Consider the following 20,693-nt stretch of genomic DNA (forward strand, 5'->3'; position numbering starts at 1 on the left):
TCGCGCTTACGACACGCTATCTCGCCGGCGACCGGGCCCTGCCTTTCTTAACCGGTGTCACAGCTCCTTCTTCGACAGATAAAGCCGGCGGTGAGCTTTTTTCAACGGTTACAACTCTCGTCACATCGCGCTCTTCGTCGCAAAAATGATTAATTCCGCTCAGCCGACGCCTGTCAGGATGAAACATCACTCCGCGCGCGCGGCGGTTGCGATGATGAGGATGATAGGCTGTAATAACGGTCGTTATGCGCGGAATTTTCTCCACAGCGACTGCGTTATCAACGAAAAGACGGTCGTGCTGCAGAAGAAGGATAACGAGGGATTCGGGTTCGTGTTGAGAGGGGCGAAAGGTAGGGAAAAAGACAGACCCCTCGTCGTCTCCGCCGCATCATCATAACTGTTTATCACTTCATGCTTTAAACCCTCGAGAATCAAACGGTGTTGGTCCTTCATTTCACGCTATTTCTTATTCCTCGCTCTTGTTGTCTTTTTTGTACCCTCTCACTTAACGTCATTTATGTTGATTTCAAAGCGCGTCATCGCGCGCGCACTTGATTTGATGTGTCTGCGTGGCTTGAGCTGCATGAATTGCATCCATGTCAAGAACTTCTGAATTAATGCATCTCTTGGTGTCAGCGTGTCCATCACTTGACTGCGACGTATTTAAGTGGGCTTGTCAAATCTGTGAAGTGTAAACACAGACCCCCACCCACTCCCTGCTCCATGTGCTTGGCTTGTGTTTGACTGCATTAGGACTCTCCTGTCACTTTGTCTCGAGGGCTTCCTGACAGTCCAGCTGTGTGTAAAAGTGTTTAATTCACTTGCAAATCCATCATAAAAATGTATGGAACTCTGACAAACCTTTATCTGTCCAGTGCATTAACTAATTAATTTACACTAAAAGTCCCCCCCCCCCATCCACAACTGCAATGCTTATGGGTTTCTACACATCTAGTGCAGATCCCTTGAAGTTGCGAGTGGTGCACTGTGGCTTTTTTCTGCATCAGCTCATGCGATGCCCCTCGTTCTGTCAGGCTCCAGACCAGTGCTTCTCCCCACACTGTCAGCGGTGACATCCATGCATGCATTTTCTCTGGTTATATAAACGTCCCAACTCCTGCATTCATTTTTGATTTGCTTGGATGGATGCATTGCAGCTTGCATCATGTATCATCAGACCAGATGCTCTTGTTTAGCCACACTCATTATCCACTGGGCTACCAGGCACTCGTTTTCATAAGAATTGAATTTTTCACATCATCTATGTTAAAACATATTATTTTCAGCATGTTTTTTGAGTAATATCAAGCTTAATCATGGACAATTAATAAATCTGTGTGTGTATGTATATATATATATATATATATATATATATATGGTAAAACATCCCAAAAATACATAAATTGAATCCTAATCATAACTTTATATGTTTATTAGATTTTTTGTCTTCATTTAAATGTATTGCAGTCCAAGTTTAGGCTTAATCTGGGCCCAGTAATCTAACACAATGTCTTTTGATCATCGCAATTTCTTTCCTTTGGTTCTGTCTCGTCTGGCTTTGCCTGGACTTTTAGCGGATACCCCCATCGAGGAGTTTACTCCAACCCCGGCGTTTCCTGCTTTGCAGTATCTGGAGTCGGTGGATGAGGGAGGGGTGGCATGGAAAGCTGGCTTGAGGACTGGTGACTTCCTCATTGAGGTAAGAAAATGATTGGGTTTCCATAAGCTTACAGTTGTTGTTTTTTTGTTGTTTTTTTTGGAAAGACGTGAAAGCCATTGCATGCTGAAGGGATGAAAAGGTCCCTGATCAGCTGGAAAGAGTGATGTCCAGCCCATGCAGTGGACTTCATTTTGAGCTTGCTGCTGAATCATTCACAAGTTAGTGCAAACAGGAGAATGTTTATGCACAGTCTGAGCTTGTGAATATGAGGAAAGGTCATGGTTACATCTTTAATGAGACAGAGGAGCTTAGAAACGCAGGAGATGAGCACTCCTGGAAAAAGCTGTGAACGCATAGAGATCTGTCCTGTGCAGAAACTCAGCTTCCTGATGTCTCTGGAGCTCTTTGGTCTGGGTTGCATTTAAACGGCTAACCTTTGCATAGGCAGTCTTGCTTATCTTTTTTTAATTCTCACTTTTAATGAATGAGGGTGTAACCTTGACACTCTGAATTCATTTGAAAGTTGAAAATGTCAGGCCGGTAATCACCCATCATAACTCTTTTTAGAAGTTGGGCCTTTGAATTTGGTAGTTATCTGAGAGTGATCTTGCATTTATTGGATGTTGTAAATTTTTAATGCCTCTGAGGTACTCAGGAGCTGTAACCTGTCAAGTCAAAAAAGCAGCTAAGACAGCTAAGAAGTGTCATGATAAGGACTCACATTGACCATTTCAGTTCTTATCCACCCTGTGGTTATTACCAGATTACATTTGGTTTTGGTTAGTGAAGTGATGATATGTTATTGGTATGGCTCTATAAATATGGTATCTGCAAAACTACATATTTTCGAAACCGACTTGTCATCGGTTGGTCATAAGCAAGCGCTAGTTCAGGACCTCAATCAGGTTGGGTTTATTCTCAGAACATGTTCTTGTGATCAGAAATACCTAGATGGAATGCAATAAAATGTCTTGAGGTGTGTGAAATCCTTCGAGAGACAGATATTCAACTAATAAGCAGCCTTAACATCTAAAATTCCCTAATTTTCTTGATATGTGTTGTTGAAGGCAGTAAATTTGTTGCAAAATTGCTGCTTTGATGGCTGTAGGTGCTTTAGAGGGGATGAATTTAAAAGCTCAGTTTTTAGTGTGTTGACAGCTTCTAAGACGTTTACCACACTAAAACTCATGTGAAATTGCATCTCTTAATTTATCCCCTTTAATTTCTTCACCAGGTTAATATATATATATATATAAAAAACAAACCGTTACTGTTCTCCACTCGCGGTTCGGCACACACTTACACCGCGGTTCATCTTAAATCTGAGTTCGACTAATGTATGTTTCTGTCAATGGCTTCCCAATACGTTACAACAGCGATGATCAAAAAACGTGAACAAAACAGTCACTCTTTGTAAACTTTGTTCAATAGGAGTGCCGTATGCTCTAAAAGTGCTGGTGAGACGAGTGCTGGTGAGACGTTAGCAGCACACATTGCTATCTGTTTAAACTAAACTCATGACAATTTAAACAAGATGCGAAAGAGAACTTGTGTGCGATGTAATAAGATTTGTGTGTGCACTTACCGAAGCCGCGTCTCAGACAGCGCGCAATATTATATTGAGTTCTCTTTCAAGTACCATATTTCAAATATTGAGTTCTCTTTCAAGTTCTTTTCAAGTCAAGTCGCCCGACTTGGCGAGTATCCTAGCAAACAAAGTAGGTTATGTCTTAAGTGAATGTAAACAGTCGAGAAAGACAACGCATGTGTATCAGTATCAGTATTTTGGATCAGTGCATTATGCCTTAAAATGACAGCAACCTAATATTCCTGCTTTTTGTGTATTTTATTTGTATCTTTGCTCTATTGTATAAGTGCTGTTGCTTGTAGTTTGATTTCGCCTAGTTTGATAGTAGTCCTTTTTTCCCTGAATATAGCACATACTGAACTGGTATATTTTTATGTTTTTTAAAAAAGTCTTGACAAGGCAAAATACAGTCAAAACAATAATAGAGTTAAACATTATTTTAATGCATTTCAAAATGTAATTTATTCATGTGATGGCGAAGCTCAATTTTCAGTAGTTATTAAGGCCCATTCACACCAAGGACGATAGCTTAAACAGAAACAATAAAGATATTGTTCTAAAAAACGTATTTTTAGAACTATATCTTCGCAGAGTCCATTCCACAACTATAAAGATAACGGCACAGAGAAACAAATTCTTTGGAATCATTTTCCGAATTATTTTTTTCCTGCTGATGAATGATAAAAACATTGACAACCAAACTGAATCCATCCATCCAGAATCCAATCCTTCCTCAAGAATTTCAAGCAGCAGACGACAGAACTGCAGCACACACTTAGAATAAACAGAACAATATTTATAGTAATTGTTTTTTGGCGTGAATGGGCCAATACTCCAGTCCTCAGTGTCACATGATCCTTCATAAATCATTCTAATATAATGATTTGCTACTCAAGAAACATTTCTTATTATTATCAATGTTGAAAACAGTTGTGCTGCTTAATATTTTTGTGGAAACCATGATACATTCTTTTCAGTATACTTTGATCAATAGAACAACATTATTTGTAACATTATAAATGTATTTATTGTCATCTTTGATCTATTTAATGCATCCTTGCTGAATATAAGTGTGTGTATATATATATGGATGACTATTCAACCATCCATCACATCCCATTATAAATATAAAAAAGATGATAGAAGTCTATCCTCAAAACACCTGTCTTGCCCCCTCAGTTCTGGCCAAACTGACACTTCAGCAAAGACTGACCACAAGACATGAAAAGCATTGGGAATATCGTCTTCTTTTCTACATCAGCAAAATAAGGTTATTTGCATGCAAAATTCAAGAGAACACTCACTTTATGTTTAAGCACAGAGAGTAGATCCAAGATCTCAGCACTGCATAGAAGGGCCGAGAAGGGAAGAAAATGATTGGCTCTCATGAGTGGCAAAGATTTCATGAATTATTAACTCCTTACGGTAATCCAAGTCTTAATTTATCTAAACCAGAATGTTTCTATGATAGAGCAGTGGGAGCTGCATTTTAATGATGTAATTTTGCAGGAAGTGTATTGTGCGTTATCACTATGCTGAACTAATGACAGTTGACGTACTGCAGTGTGACACTCTAAAGTTATTTTAAAAAGTTTATTGCTATATTAATTGAGATACTATATGAAATATTTGTACTCAAGATAAATTCATTTCTCACAGTGCTAGATTTAAAATTAACTAATGAAGGCAAATTTTAAAGGGGACCTATTATGCCCCCTTTCACAAGATGTAATATAAGTCTCTGGTGTCCCCAGAATGTGTCTGTGAAGTTTCAGCTCAAAATACCCCACAGATCATTTATTATAGCTTGTCAAATTTGCCCCTATTTGGGTGTGAGCAAGATTTTTGTGTGTGTCCCTTTAAATGCAAATGAGCTGCTGCTCCCGGCCCCCTTTTCAGAAGAGGAGCTTTAACACCTCACGCTTCGGATACTCAACAACAACAAAGCTGGAAAATCTGGTGTTTAGCTTTACAAACCGCAGTCGAACACTAATGGAGAGACTCAGGAAGAAGTTGCAACTTTTAGAAAGCATCTGGACGTTTCTGAATGGTTATTGGATACATTATGTAGTTTCTGTGGAGTTGATTCAACTCATCGACTAGCATGTGCCATCATGTTAATCTTTTGTGCAAATCCAGCATTGAACTGAGCCTCGTTTGTGAAGCAGTCCGACATAAGAGTAGGGGGAAATCTGGAACCGTGCATTTGGAGACTTTTTAAGATTTATGGGGATTATAAAAAAGGAGTGGGTGGATTTTTATCATTATAGGCTGGTTGTTTGCACACTGTGGACACACATCTATGTTCAAAAGTAAATTTTGCATAATAGGTCCCCTTTAAAAATGGCAAAATATAAAGAAATCATCACTAGTTACACATAAAATATTAATATAAATGTACAGTAATCTTATAAATTTTAACCTAAATTCTTGATTTAAAAATTGACAAGTTTCACTCAGCTACCATGTACTGTATAAATTATACTACCTAAGTGTATATAAATGCAGTATTGCATTCTAACCACTTTTAGAGGTGACTTTCAGATCAAAATCCTTTGGCACAATTTATTTGTGTATGTAAAAATACGCAAAGGTTAGAATAACAGAGCAAGAGCTAGTGTTTGTTTATATAAATTCATTCATCATCTCTTTACCCCCTCGAATACCGCGGAAACAATAAACACATTTTAATCGTCCAGTCGATGATATTGACCGTCAGTCCCTCAGGAGCCAAGCAAGCTTCACTGCCCACATCAGGTTGAGATGCTGCCTTTTTGCTCTCTCACACTTTTGTGTTCGGATGTGTCAGGGCCCAGGGACAATCTAGCCTTATAGACTAAGCAAGGCAAAGCTCTTGCAGAGAAATTGACCTCGTTTTACTTTACGATTATGATGAAAGCTTTCAGTCAATCAAATATATTTAAAGGGGACATAACACACAGTTTCTGCCTATCTCATGTTAATCTTGAGTACCTATAGAGTACTTGCATCCTTCATATCTCCAAAGAGTCTTTAGTTTTATCAGATACAGCTGTACCGCTTTTTTCTGAAAACAGTCGAGCTTCTGGAGGCATGCCAGGGGTGGAGCTAAAGAGTCAGGAGCGTGGTTTTAGAATAAACAAATGGACATTTATTAGTGTTGTCAAAAGTACCGGTACTTCGGTACCAAGTCGGTACTGAAATTTTTAAAATGTGACGATACCCGCATTTCTGTAGTACCGGTAGTACCGAGATTCCGGGTATATTCGGTACCCACTGATAAGGCTGTTGGCAGTATTTACTTGAATATGACACGAGTGAAGCACAAAGCTTTGTTTAGCTACAAAAGAAATAATAGGTTAGCAATTAAATGTGACATCGCAGCCATGGAAACATATTGGTTCATGCCGAATGACAGAGGTACGTGAGTCCATAAATTTAAGCTTTGTATTCTGTTTTGCGAATCGCGATCTGGTCTCCTGCTTAGCAGAGAATTCCATTAGTTATTCCACAATATTACAATATTAACAATATTCCATTAGTTATTCCACATGGAATCTCCGTTTCTTTTCCCAAATCTTCACTCACGCAGGGGATTATAAAAGTTCCTTTCGTTCGCATTTAGGCCTATTATAGGCTATTCGCATTCTTTACTGTGGTAAAGTAGAAAAACACCGTAGGACAGAAACCTTTTTGCTTGCACGTCAATTTCTATTTAACACAGTTTGCGCTTGTTATTAGACTTAAAGTCTAGGCGCGTCAAGTTTATTTGTATAGCGCGTTTCACACACGCCGGTGATTTTTACTTTCGCTTTCTCTGGCAGCGCTAAATCCAACATAGCCTGAATGTCTTGCCCCTGCGGAGGATAAAACTCGCTCTTCAGACCTTTTACAACAAGTGTCAGTTGTTTGTAACATCAGGAGATAACATGAAGATATTATTAAAGAGAAATGGTCTATTTCCTGCTCGTGTCCTCATCCCTCTCAAAGCGCAGAGCGGTAGGTTATATCAAAGCCTATAATAACGGGACATTGGCTATATGACGCATCTTTGTGTGGAAATAAAAAACGAATGTTTTTTAAAATAATATTTAACTTTCTTATTATTTAGGTTACCATTATTTACCTATATTTATTTCATAGATTTACAGGCTAGTATATTGTTTCACTGACGGAATAGCTAAAATAAACACGCACGTTTGTTACCCCTGTTGAAAAAACAAGCATATGTTGGTAAGGTAGGTTTTGAAGCTGGTATGCTGGGGTGCGTTTCCCAAAGCGAACTATGGTCGCAAGTTCCGTCGTTACCAATAGAGTTCAATGGGACTTACGACCATGGTTCACCAATGATGCTTTCGGGAAACTCACCCCTGGTTCGAGCTGGATTATGCTGGTCCTATGCTGGACCATACTGCTCCAGGACCAGCTTAGGACCAGCATGGACCAGCACTTGACCAGCATACACCAGCTCAAACCAGCATACGAGCTTCATAACATACCAATTATTTATTTATTTTTTATATTTCAAAATTCATTGAAATTGAGGCAGCCTATCATGGGCGTAGGTTTGGTCTCAGCTTTGGTGGGGACACCCCCATTACATAAACAGAATGTAGGAAACGAAAAATGTCTCAGATCCACCGTTTATGTTGACTGCAAGATTCTAAGTTAAGGTACAGGCTAATTGACATTCAGTTACTTGCTAACATAGCATTCTATCATCCTGGGTAACACATACTATCACCAGTTAATACTATTTTCCACAGTAGAATCTGCATTTGAAAGCCTGGTCAGTCACTACTGCTAGTTTATTTGTGTGGCTAGCTAGTTATTTTGCCTACTTACACTCTGACTCTGCTTTATGAAAAAGCTTTTTATGTCCCCTTTCTTCTTCTTGGGTGGCATCTACAAAGTACAAAATGGGGCAAAAAAAACGGAATATTAAAATGTTTTTACTCTGGCCTTTGTATGTGGCAGAGAGACAGCCCTGGTAACTTACCATCGGCGTGCGCGCGCGCGCACACACACTCACCACCCGCTTGCTGCTAGTGCAAGCACAAAAGTAGTCCCGGCCCTCGCGTGTAGCCTGTCAGATACCCCGCCGCCAATCAAATTACGGCGTTTCTTGTACTGTCGTCGTCCTGGCCGTTAGAATCGGTCCAAATAGCAGTGCAAAGATCCAAATAGCAGTTCAAAGGAGCTTGCTAAATATTGGTGGGGACAAATTTGTCATCTCAAAATATTGATAGGGACTAGTACCTAGCGTCCCCCCCTAAACCTACGCCCATGCAGCCTATACACACACAAACATACACACATGCTCCAAATCATATTTAATGTTTTTAAAATTGGCTATATAAAATAGTAAAATAGTTCCAACAGATTTTGCTGTGGTACCGAAATTGGTACCAAGAACCGTAAAATTTTCATGGTATCGGTACTGACTACTGGAATTTTGGTACCGTGACAACACTAACACTTATGGTGGTCAGCTAAACAAACACAATACATCATCGCATTATCCCTGGATAAATTTTAATGTATATGTTTGTGTTGTTTACATTATATGCACTTATGTGACGATTGCCAACAAAACAGACATTTGAGGCAGTTTTACTTAGCGACTGTGGTTTCCGACTCATGACCGGGATCTTTTATCGCTGGGACCGCTCCATCTTTCAGTTTCAAACGATCTGCAAATCCAGCATAGAACTGGGCCTTGTTTATAAAACATTCGTCACCGAAATGCCGGGAACAAACAAACACACATGCACAACTCTGTTGCTGCCCCGGAAAAACACACTGCATTCTCTGTTCTCTTAACGCTGGTTCTTTTGGAAGCGGAACAAGGTTACCTTTCCCTCACAACCAAAAGCACACTTCTTTGGTGACATTGTTGATTTCTTGGTCTAAAAACAAAATGACAAATCTTTCTTGAGCAAGTCCTGTGCAGCGCTGCCGACGACTTCCGTAACCTGAACGAAGCACGTTGATGGGCATGCTCTTGCTCTCGTTCTGGTTAATGTGTGTGTGCGCACGCTCTTCTATGAGAAGTGCCCATAAAAGGAATTCTGCCCGTTATGACGTCATACAGGGCCATACTCGAAAAAAACTTTCCAAAACTTATACGAACCCTGAAGTAGTATATTTGGCACAGAAATACTCTGTCATACGTCCAACTCATTTTTTGGCCATGTTTAGCATGAGAATCCAACTCTTTAACAGTGTAAATAAGTTAGAATGCATGAAATAGCATTAGACCCCCCTTTAAAAAACATTTTTTTTTTACCTTCTGTGAACTGCACAGGTTTAATGGCAAATTCTCACTCCTACATTTCCTGAAGCTTCTGAGAGTCGATGAATTAATCTTATTGCCTAAAAGAAACTCTATAAGAAACTGTGTAGCTTATGAAGAGTGCTAGTGATCAACCAGGAAGCTACAAAATAGAATGATGGATTTACTGAAAATACATCTACACCCACTTGCCCTCGGTGTGTGGGCATGAGTATCTCTCTCTCTCTTTACTCTCATCTGATCGCATTTGTGCATCTTACCTCTTTCTGTATATAAGATCTAATAGTGTATCCCAGGGCATGAGTTATCAATTCCATAAAATAATCAATGTTTACTGACCCATAATGCATTTTTGCAGGGCTCACCAACTTCTATAAAAAAAGGAGTGCAAGCTGCTGGAAAATATGAATGTTCCGTGTAATGGCATGTTTGAGTGAATGTTTTTAATAATTATATCAGCTCAAACAGGCTATTTCATGGATTTATGATGTTTATTTATACGATTTGCACATGCATTGCATTTACATAATGCCTAATCTGACACAAAATGCATCTCCTGCTTTAAAACTATTTTAGTGGTTTAAACAAGCAGCAGCACTGAAGTATTTTTGGTCCTTGTGAATATTTCGCACTGTCATGCTGACGGGGTAAAAAAAAAAAAAATGTCTCGAACGAATATGTAATTGTGGTTATGTAGCTCAAAAAATTGCTAACGTTGAATGTGATGGCGGTTGATGTGTTGGACATCTCTCCTCGGCTGTAATGCTCTCTCCAGAATGTTCTGTGTGCACAGAGAGAACCAGCAGGGAGGAAGTCTGTGGACTGTAGGAGATGCCTGCGAGCGTCCTCATGGCCTGATAACCGTACAACCTGTCACCAAAACCTGCTCCTCACGCACTGCGAACCAAGTATAGCGCAGTACATAGTGTTTGCTCTGTGACACTAAATGAGCTGGAACGTTATACGATTTCCATTTTATGTTTTACATTATAAAATAGATCTTCCTATTTTTAATATTTCCGAAAATAACGGCATCCAGTGATGTTACTGACCTTCCTCATGCGTGTATGTGATGGTCCAGGTCTCATGTTGTAACACAGAGCAACGGTCGCCTAGCAACCGCACCAGCATTGTGTCTGAGCAGTGATGAAAGCGAGGTTTGAGGTTTTTTTTTTCTTTCTTCGTTGGAGTGCAGCACTGGGCCGCATGTAAACATTTCTTTTCCTGTTTGTATTGATACAAAAATACACCTCCATGATGGATTTCAATACCTGAGTGCTTGGATTTCAGGGGCGAATGACTCTATTACTTGCTAGACATTAGCTCTCATGGTTATTTAGGCATGCAACTGCAATATGCTATATGACGGTTTCCTCCTGAGAGGCTGGCTTTCTTCATTTTGTCTCCTCAAGCCTGTTTTAGGAATTCCTGAGCTGTGAGATGATCGTTTGACATGTTGATGCTCACAGGACTGATTTTTGAAGACAATGAAGTCGTCCCTTAAACAAAACATTGGGGCAGTTTCAATTATGGTATGGGATAGTAATATCATGATACTTTGTTCTTTCTACTCATCAAAAAATCCTGAAAAAAATGTATCGCAATTTCCACAAATATATTAAGCAGCATATATACGAAGTTCTGGCATGAAACTCTAGATGGCACACCTGCTAATTATCACATCATTATCTATAGGTCACAGATGATTGGTTCCTGCTGTATTAGTAGCCAATGAGCTGCGTGCTTAATCTTTAAATACATGAGTTAGCATTTCTTAGTAGCGCAGCGTGCTTCAGAAACCCTCCACCTTCCCCAGCTCCACCTGTATAGATCTGCTACGGTTATTCATGTACGCTATATTGTACAGCAGCAGCATGTCTTACTTGCTCACAGCAGCGGATTGTGTATGTATTGGCAGTAGCAAGTCCCGTACTTGCTCTGCAGCAGCAGCAGCAGCAGCAATTAAGCAGCAGCAGCGTTGCAGATCTATTCCGCCAAGACCAAACATATCTACATTTTCATATCCATTACCATACCAAACACTCCGAGAGTTGTCATGACAGAACTGTTTTCAACATTGATAATAAAAGACATGTTTCTTGAGCAGCAAATCAGCCTATTAGAATGATTTCTGAAGGATCATGTGACACTGAAGCCTGGAGTGATGATGCTTAAAATTCAGCTCTTCCATCACAGGAATAAATTACATTTCAAAATATATTAAAACAGTTATTTTAAATTGTAATAATATTTCACATTTTTAGGGCTCGTTCACACAGAACACGTCTTTTTTCGATTAAAAACACGAGACGTAGCACTTAGGCCGCGTGTCCACCAAAGCAGCGGCTAGCGTACTTTTCCAATTGCGTTCAATGGGAGTGCCGCGTTTTTTAAACACCAAGAGCGTAACGATTTTTAATTTTTAAACCATTTTAAACAACATATTGCTGACTCTGGTGTAATTATTATGAATGCTGCTGTTATAAACTATATTAGCGAATTATAAACGAATATTTATACATTCATATAAATATTAATTTTAAAAAAAGTTAATGGATCCACGCGAGTATCATTTGTACTATTTGATGTAAGATACTGTGGCATTAACATTATGCAGTCCCTCCAGAAAAACGCTGAATTTTTTTGTGATTGTTGCGGGCTAAAATGCTTGATTTTGCGGCACGTTTTCTTAAAAAATGTGATGGAATATGTGGGATATTTTTGCAATTTTATGCGATGAAATTGTGGGAACTTGCAAAAACTGCGGTTTGATGAAAAACAGAAAAAAATAAAAGGTGATTCCCCCAACACCCTGTTCTCACTAGGCTACTACTTTAATGTAAAGAGTAATTTCCTATTACTTCCTATGATAAGCAAGCATACTAAATCACAGAATATTTAAGTTCTCATTCTGTTTTATTTCAGACCTTAATTAACACATGGCTCAAACTTACAAAACATTGAGTCAAACAAGTTCTGTAGCTTTACAAAAGGAATATGAGTTTGTAGAAAGGCGCTATATAAAATAAACGTATTATTATTAATATCCAACAACTTCTATAAAAATGAATAAATAAAATATTTTAAAAAATGTGTGCTTCTTCCTGCCTGCTTCCGCTGCTGCTTTAACCATCCTTGGCGGTGGCAAAATGAAAGTGGTTTTCCAGCGTCAACACGCAGTTGCACGGAGTGCAAAATATTTTGCCCCCACTGTCATGTAACACACCGGGAAACTGCTTCGCGCGGTCTTTTGCGCTTATTTTTATTGGCAAATGAGAATGATTTGTGTGCTTTATCATGGTTTCATGGTTTACAGATGATGTTCACGTCGCGTAATTACGTCACTTCACAAGGTTCCCATGGCAATAGGGGGGAAATAATGGCGCTTTACTAGTGTGAAGTAAACGCAACATTTTTCAACTTTCTGCTAAGATATATGTGACTTTTTTGCAATGAAAATGCAGGGATTAAGAAATCATGCTAGCCCCGCATATATTTTGCTTGCTGAAATCGGCCATTTATGCGGCGAAAGTGTGGTGTATTTGAAAAAATGCGACTCCCGCATAAATATGCGGACTTTGGCTGATAATGCATGAAATGAGGCGATCGCATAATCGCGTTTTTCTGGAGGGACTGATTATGATGGTGTCCAAAATATGGTATTTGTATGGAAAAACTGGCATTGTGTATAATGCGTAACTGCATCAGGCATCCATCTACTTCCTGTGTGGACAAGTGGACAAGGATTTTTAAAAAATAATTATAGTCATAGCAATAAGAAAATCAATTTTCAATTATTGTCAGAACAAATAATTTCTAGCCCTAAAAAATATTTGACAAACTTGCATCCAGAAATGACAAGGTAGTACAATTGCAATGCAGTACAAGTTCCATATAACCCTCTTTATTTGTGTCAGGACATAGCTGGCAACGTTACAGCATTTTTAATTCTTTTTAAATAGAGTGCTGTTTAGGCAGCCTCTTTAAACTTTCAGTGAGTCTTTCACACTATCTTGTGTTTAATCTCCTCTATAGAGGGCTTGACCGCAGAGGTCTTATCATGTAACCTTTCTTTAAGTACAGGCCAGGCCAAGCCGATAGCTGTGCTGCTATCGTAGAGCAGTGCAGACAGGAAAATGGATGAGGCTTAAGTGTGTGTGTCTGAGAGAGAGAGAGAGAGAGAGAGAGAGAGAGTGTGAAGAGTACAGATCCCCTGTACTCTTCGTAATTATCCCCACTCAAGACAAAAGAGCGCCCTCCTTTCCGGAAAGTATCAAGAAGAGGGAGATTTCATTTGACGGGATGGAGTTTTATCTGGGCTGGATGATTGCCCTCTGACAACTTTCTGTAAATCTCTAAATCGGGCCAGAGGTGCAGTGATTGCAAGCTCTCTAGTTCGTATTAGAGAGTGTGATGTTGGTGCTGGGTCATGTTTAGTAATGATAGTGGATTTGACTTGGGGATTAAGAGATGGGAGCCATGTGGATTTGTCGAGTTGTATGATGTTTTATTAAGGTTGTGTTTTATTTTTTTATTTTTTTTTTAATTATCAGCGTCGCCCTGGTTAGGCCGATTCTGGGAACACGCAATGTCAGGGCTTATTTTTTCCAATCCGAACAGTAGGGCCTTTTTATTTATTTATTTATTTATTTATTTTATGTTTATGCCAGCTTACAAAAGTATTGAATGGTTATGCATATTTTTCAACTGTACATATCTGATGCCTGAAAATGTTGAGAGAAATATTTTCATTTTTTAATTAAAAAAATTATATTATAATTTATATTGTAATACTGTACATTAAAGGCATTAAAATAACATCTGATCTTATTTTATTTTTAAAATATTTATTACATATTTTAAATATCAATGCATGCTTAAAATAAAAATTTTTAGTCATAATATAAGCAAACTTTTTTAAATTTAAAGATATTTCTGTATTAAATATATTGGATCTGATATTTTTAAAATATTTATTACATTTATCATATATTATAAATATGGGTGCATGCTTTAGTTTAAAATGTAAACTTAATTTTTCATTTGTAATAAACAATACACAAGCTGTCTCAAATTTGCTGATGTTTCCACATAATTAAGGTTTGATATTAGATATTTGGCACCAGTTTGCCAGAGCTGGATGTTTGCTTTTCCTTTTTTTATTATTATTTTTGGGCTTTTAATGCAGCAGGCAGGAAAGTCCGGGTAAGATAGAAAGTATTGGATTGGGACATGACACATGCCAGACTTAAACCCAGGTCCCTGTGGGCCAACACCTCCAAATTGCATCCTTTTCAAAACTTGCTTCAAAAACCCTTATAAATAATGTTTTCCAGTCTTCTTGCGGTTCAGATGTTTTTTTTTTTGCTGGTCTCTAGACGAGTGGTTCCTGTTTTTATGGACTAAATAAAATAGTAAGAGCCTTCCCTTGTCCATGCATCCTCACTGTTCTGTTACTACTAGTTAGTGTCTTCAGTCTATGTGGAGATACCTGGAGGGGGTCTCCTAGTTCATGGAGTGGCATTATATAACCACAAGGGTGAACATGGATAGACTGTTACATAATGGCTTAGTGAGCAAGTATATATATAAGTGTGTGTGTGTGTGTGCATGCACGTCTTGTTTGTGTCAGTAAGTGCATGTGTAAAAAGAGTGTGTGTGTGTGTGTGTGTGAGTGCAGTACACATCTTTATTCTTCTGGAAGTGACCAGATGTGACACAAAATCATCCTTTATGAAATATGGAGGTCCCTGTAGATTCTCTGTCACAGACACACACTCTCAAGTTGGATGAACAGCACGTGAACACACACACACACACACAGAATCTCTAAGGTCCTTGAATAGAACAGCAAGCATAAATTGTGTGGTGCATCTGGGGACTGCAGAGAAGCAATGAAATTCATTTGGTTTATGAGTTCGTTTTTTTTTTTTTTTTTTTTAACGTGTGTATTGAGACTGTGACCAGAACGACCCTGAGCAGAACTGATATGATTAGCCAAATGGAAGGCTTATCGTTTTATGGTTTATTTCCTGTGTGCTGACTCTGTGCAGAGGATAACCGCCTGCTAATTTCATCAGATTTTAATCAAGTGTGGGATGCTCACCACATGTCACACACATCCATCAGTCAAGATCTGTGTATGCGTGTTGTGTTTTTATGTCTGTTATTATACCGTGAAATCACAAACTGTTATAATCAATGATAATTTTAGAATTACAAATTGGCATTTTGTGTGTTTAAATGTGTATATAGAAAAAGAGCACCTCCCAAAATCCAGTTTTGCATCCTAAGCTGTCTTTAACCTGATTTCAGTTTCGTGACACACAGAGACTCGGATCAGCATGTTTAACTCTTAAAGGAATAGATCAGCAGAAAATGAATATTCTATCATTATTTACTCACCCTCGTGCTGCATATCCATTATGTAGAAAATAAATCTATATACATTTATCCATATAACTATGACAATATTTTGGCAAATTATTTGTGGCAAGTAGTAGTTTCAGTAATTTGGAAATTTCTGGAAAGTATCTATCCATCTGTTATTTATTAATTGTCCAGTTTATATATATATATATATATATATATATATATATATATATATATATATATATATATATATATATATATATATATATATCAGTGGTGTGCAATGAGGTTCTGAAATGAGGCTTTTTTTTTTTTTATGCATCATTGTAAATTCATGTGCATTACTCTTAAAGTTGACACATCTTCCTTGTTAAATAAACATTACTTTACAGTACATTAAAAAAGAAACCAAATACAATTCTATTTTGTAATTTTACATTAACAATGTAATGTTCTATTTATCAAAACCAAGTCAATCTCATCAAGCATCAAGTGATTTAAGCATTTCTACATTCATTCCAAAATAATAACTAAAGGCAATAATAATTTAAACAATATATTTTATTTGTGTATTGCGGTTTTTCTTTTTAATTGTCAACCTAGAATATTTTGGATCATCAGTCATGCTCCATTAACACCGTCTGTCACAGACACAAATTGTATTTTTAATTTCACCAAGCTGATTGCACTAAAAACCCCCGCAGTCATCAAGCTTTCAGTCCATTTCAAGTTTGATTTTGACGTGACATAAAGCAGTGATATCTAACTGGATGATCTGTTTACTTACTTTTCAATTAGTCTTCCGAATGACGCCATTATTTGTTCAGTCAAAATGACGCGCGGAACGCGCACGTCAACGAGAGGCGGGATTTATCGCACAAACCAATCATAACCAATTACATCCAATCATAGCGCGATGGAGACATTGCCTCCTCTCACGTGACTTTCCCCCATTCATTCTCAGTTACCCCCCACAAAACCCACCGCACGCCGGGGGTCTGATGATTTTATATGGTTTCCTATGAGAGGAAAGGGAGGGATGACTCCAGACTGTAAAGCATGACTCCTCTGTGTAACTCTACCTACTGGTGTTGCTGTTGGGCAGTGTTCCTTAAGAAATACGCGTGACTTGCGCTATTTTTAATGTCATAATTTGTAATATTTGTGTTGTTTTATATGTAATATGGATTATTTTCTCATCCTGTTTTTTTTGAGGAGGCAATGCCTCCCTTGCCTACTCGGAGGAAATGCCCCTGATATATATATATATATATATATATATATATATATATATATATATATATATATATATATATACCTCAAGCTGGTTTGTTAATACACTAAATAGATATTGAACCAAATGGATCTGAAAGGTTACTACTGACCCTTCTTATCCTTTATGCAGTTTTTTATGTTAAGTAGGCAATCTTCAAAATTTGTCCTTTTTTGTTCCACAGAACAAAAGTCAGGGTGAATAAATTCATATGATTCCTTCATGTTGTTCCAAACCTGTATACCTGCAATGATAATCTATAGATTGTCAAAGACAAAAAAACACACAAACTATAAAAGTACTATGATCAGAAATTATGCTATAGGCTCCTTTTTAAGGCCCGGGTTTACTTCATTTTCCGCGTCCGGGCGCATCTCATGCACAGTTGAGCATGCAAGCCTTTCAAAGTATACTCCTTTGGCTGTGCGGAAAGATGCATTCGGCACGTGCACACTATCTAGTGGACTGCTGTTTTTTAAGTCACTCACACATGCGCTTGTGTATGTGGATTGTCCGTGCGGTCTCAAAAATTGGGCTGCACACAAATGGGGTGTGCGGATGTCCACGGACCCTCCTGATGACAAAAGTTATGTCATGCAGAAGGTGCGCAGATGTGGACGGCTGAAGTATACTTTGGCCTTTAGAGTTTTGCAGCCTGTGGTCACTACTAACAAAGTTTCGGTAACACTTCAGGATAGGGAACAAGTATTCACTATTAACTACAACTTTTGCCGCAACTCTTAATTTACTGCTTATTAATAGTAAGGTGGATTTTGTTGCGTTTAAATTTAGGTATTGTGTAGGATTAAGGGATGTAGAATAAGGTCATGCAGAATAAGGCATTAATATGTGCTAATAAGTACTAATAAACAACCAATACTACAATACTAGTAATATGCAAGCTGACAAGCAACTAGTTAAAAGTGAGAATTGAACCCTAAAATAAAGTGTTACTGAAGTTTCTTCAGAATTATTCTTTTGTATCTTAAGGGAACATACATGTTTGAAAGGACATGAGGGTGAGTGAATAATGACCAAATATTCCATGTCCTTATATCAAAAACAACACAAAAATCAGGTTCCTGTGCTCAGGCTCAGCTTGGTTGGATTTGGCTCCGCTCCAGCATAATGAGATTATCACGATGAAGTGGCCATGCTGAGATTGTGCTGTTTTGTGAGCTTTATCTACATCTGGTCCCAGCACTTCCTAAATGAGCCCAAATCTCATTACCAGTGTGTGACATGCCGAGAGACTGGAGGTCAGTGAGAATGCTGGGAAATTTGTGCCCACCCTCCTCCTCCAGCACTCACCAAAATCTAGAGCACTGCTAAAATCTGCACCACCGTGAGTTGCGGTTACAGCTCATGATTCACAGAGCTTTCTCTCTCTCCTTCTCAGTCTCTCTAAATTTACATCATCTGTCATAAGGTCAAGCTCTAAGATGTAATGCAGAGTTTTTTTGTCTCCTGGTGCCTTCTGGAATGCACAGTATGAAAATCCACATTAAGGAGGGATGTAGAAAAGATAACAGCGATTGGCGTTAAAGGCTGTTACTTTTTTTTTTAACATACCTGGCTCTCCATGCGGGCCTTTCACTCCCGATCCCACATTGATTATGGCTTGCTTTCTAACTTGTGTTCAGCTAATTTTATTTAATTGGAACAATGGCAATCTCTGTCTCGTATACTCACATACGTAGTCCCTTGCTCTCCATTACGCTTGCAGCATTTATGAATCACACAAACACACGATGGAATAAAAGGAGCAGCTCAGCTCTCTTCGTCATGAAGACGACTTCGGCTCTCTCGGCTGTTTCCTAGGTTACCCAAGCTTATTCACGTAACCTTTTCTTCGGTAAAAGGCATACTCTAAAATCTCTCCCAAACCCGTCTCTCTCATTTTCTCTCTGCTGATCTGTTTCGTAGTCACGGTGTTTCTCGTTTTGCTAGAGAAATGCCACAGGAGCAGGGGTGTCTCTCTAATTTGCCTGCAGTGCCTTTTATTGCACGATTTATATCAAAGCATATCAACATCTTTTCGTAGTCATTAGTGCTACTTGCTAAGGGAACTTATCACTATTGCTATTACTCATACTTTAGGTTAGGGTTTGATATAGGGAATGACAATTGTGATTGTCAAATCATGTGGCATGTTGAGGTTAAGTGTAATATTACATTTCTACTTGCCTGACAGATTTATATTGAATTTTTTTATATTGAACTTTTGACTTGGGTCAGTAAGCTACCACCTAGCAACCACCCAGAACACCCTAGCAACCTTTCTGAACCCCATAGCAACCACCCCCACAACAGAGTTTTGCACAAGAAAGTGCTACTCAATTTTCTTCAGAAAATACACAATCTATTGTTGTTTCCAAACATTCTGTGGTCTAAATTTGGTAAATCATGTCAAAAATAGTTTTTTAGAGTCTCTTCAAATAGTTTTGGGGGTTTGTGCTCCACTTTCATGTAGAACGAATACAACAAATGTTGAATGCAAATTGTTTCTCTCTGAATTTGTTTTAAGTCCAGCTTAGGGCTGGAATACGTCGATTACGTTGATTATGAAAATGCATTGATTTGCGTGGAAAAATCACACCGTTTACATTCGCCCCTAATTCCCTTTCATGTTTCAGACAAGAAAACGTTGAAAGATTAATGGCAGAGGTTACGGTTATTATTTATTGGTAGGCTAAGTAAAGGATGAATCTACTGATCAGAAAACAATTGGATTAATCTTAAAAATAATCGATAGATTTATAGACCAATTGTAAAAATAATCAATACATTAATCAATCATCAAAATATTTGTTAGTTACAGCCCTAGTCCAGTTAGTATGGAGATAGGATTGTAGCAATATTCCAAATAAATAGATTACGATCCACAAATAAATGTAAAGATATTCACAGAAAATAATTGTATCCACATATGAATAGAATGAGATCCACAAATATTATGTTAGGAGTTTCACAAAAATTAATTTAATTCACAAATAAATAAAATGAGATTTGCTAATAAAAAACATATTCAAAAATATGTTTTTATGTCACAAGCACAACTCTGCCTGCATTTATTTGTGAATCACCACCTGTGCATTTGTGAATTGCTTTCTGTGCATTTGTGGATCGCCGCGCGCATTTGTGGATCTCTTCCTGCGCATTTGTGAAACACCTCGCGCATTTGTGGATTCTGAAACAATTCTAGCATCAGGATCTCAGACAAATCCACAAATAGGTCGACTCCACCCACCGACTACTCAAGCCAATCAGATAACGGCCACGTGGCGCTAACCAATCACAGCACACTCTCGCTACAACCAATCACGTTTTGCTTTACAATCGGGGGCCAGAACAGACTCTGAAAGGAGCTCCTTGCTAATGCTATTCCACCATGGGCGCTTCGTTCAAATTGAGCTGAAGTGCTGTTTGTGTGATTAAAACACCCCGTTTACAAAATGTAACAGATTTTATTGTATTTGTTTATTTTGATTTATTATGGTCTGAGTGTTACTGATCACTGCAGTAA

At 38.3% G+C, this 20,693-nt stretch overlaps 1 protein-coding gene across 7 annotated transcripts in view; it reads left to right on the forward strand.

The window, feature by feature from the left end:
- Positions 1-20,693, forward strand: part of shank2b (SH3 and multiple ankyrin repeat domains 2b) — a 133,706-nt gene that overhangs the window by 97,474 nt on the left and 15,539 nt on the right. For all 7 annotated transcript variants that reach the window (XM_048158396.1, XM_048158395.1, XM_048158397.1 and 4 more), the window contains 2 exons: positions 268-350; positions 1,575-1,699. In XM_048158396.1, the coding sequence (XP_048014353.1) occupies positions 268-350; positions 1,575-1,699 (208 nt within the window). The remainder of the gene's footprint in view (positions 1-267; positions 351-1,574; positions 1,700-20,693) is intronic.

The sequence above is a fragment of the Megalobrama amblycephala genome, linkage group LG15 (genome assembly GCF_018812025.1).
Source record: "Megalobrama amblycephala isolate DHTTF-2021 linkage group LG15, ASM1881202v1, whole genome shotgun sequence".
NCBI lineage: Eukaryota > Metazoa > Chordata > Actinopteri > Cypriniformes > Xenocyprididae > Megalobrama > Megalobrama amblycephala.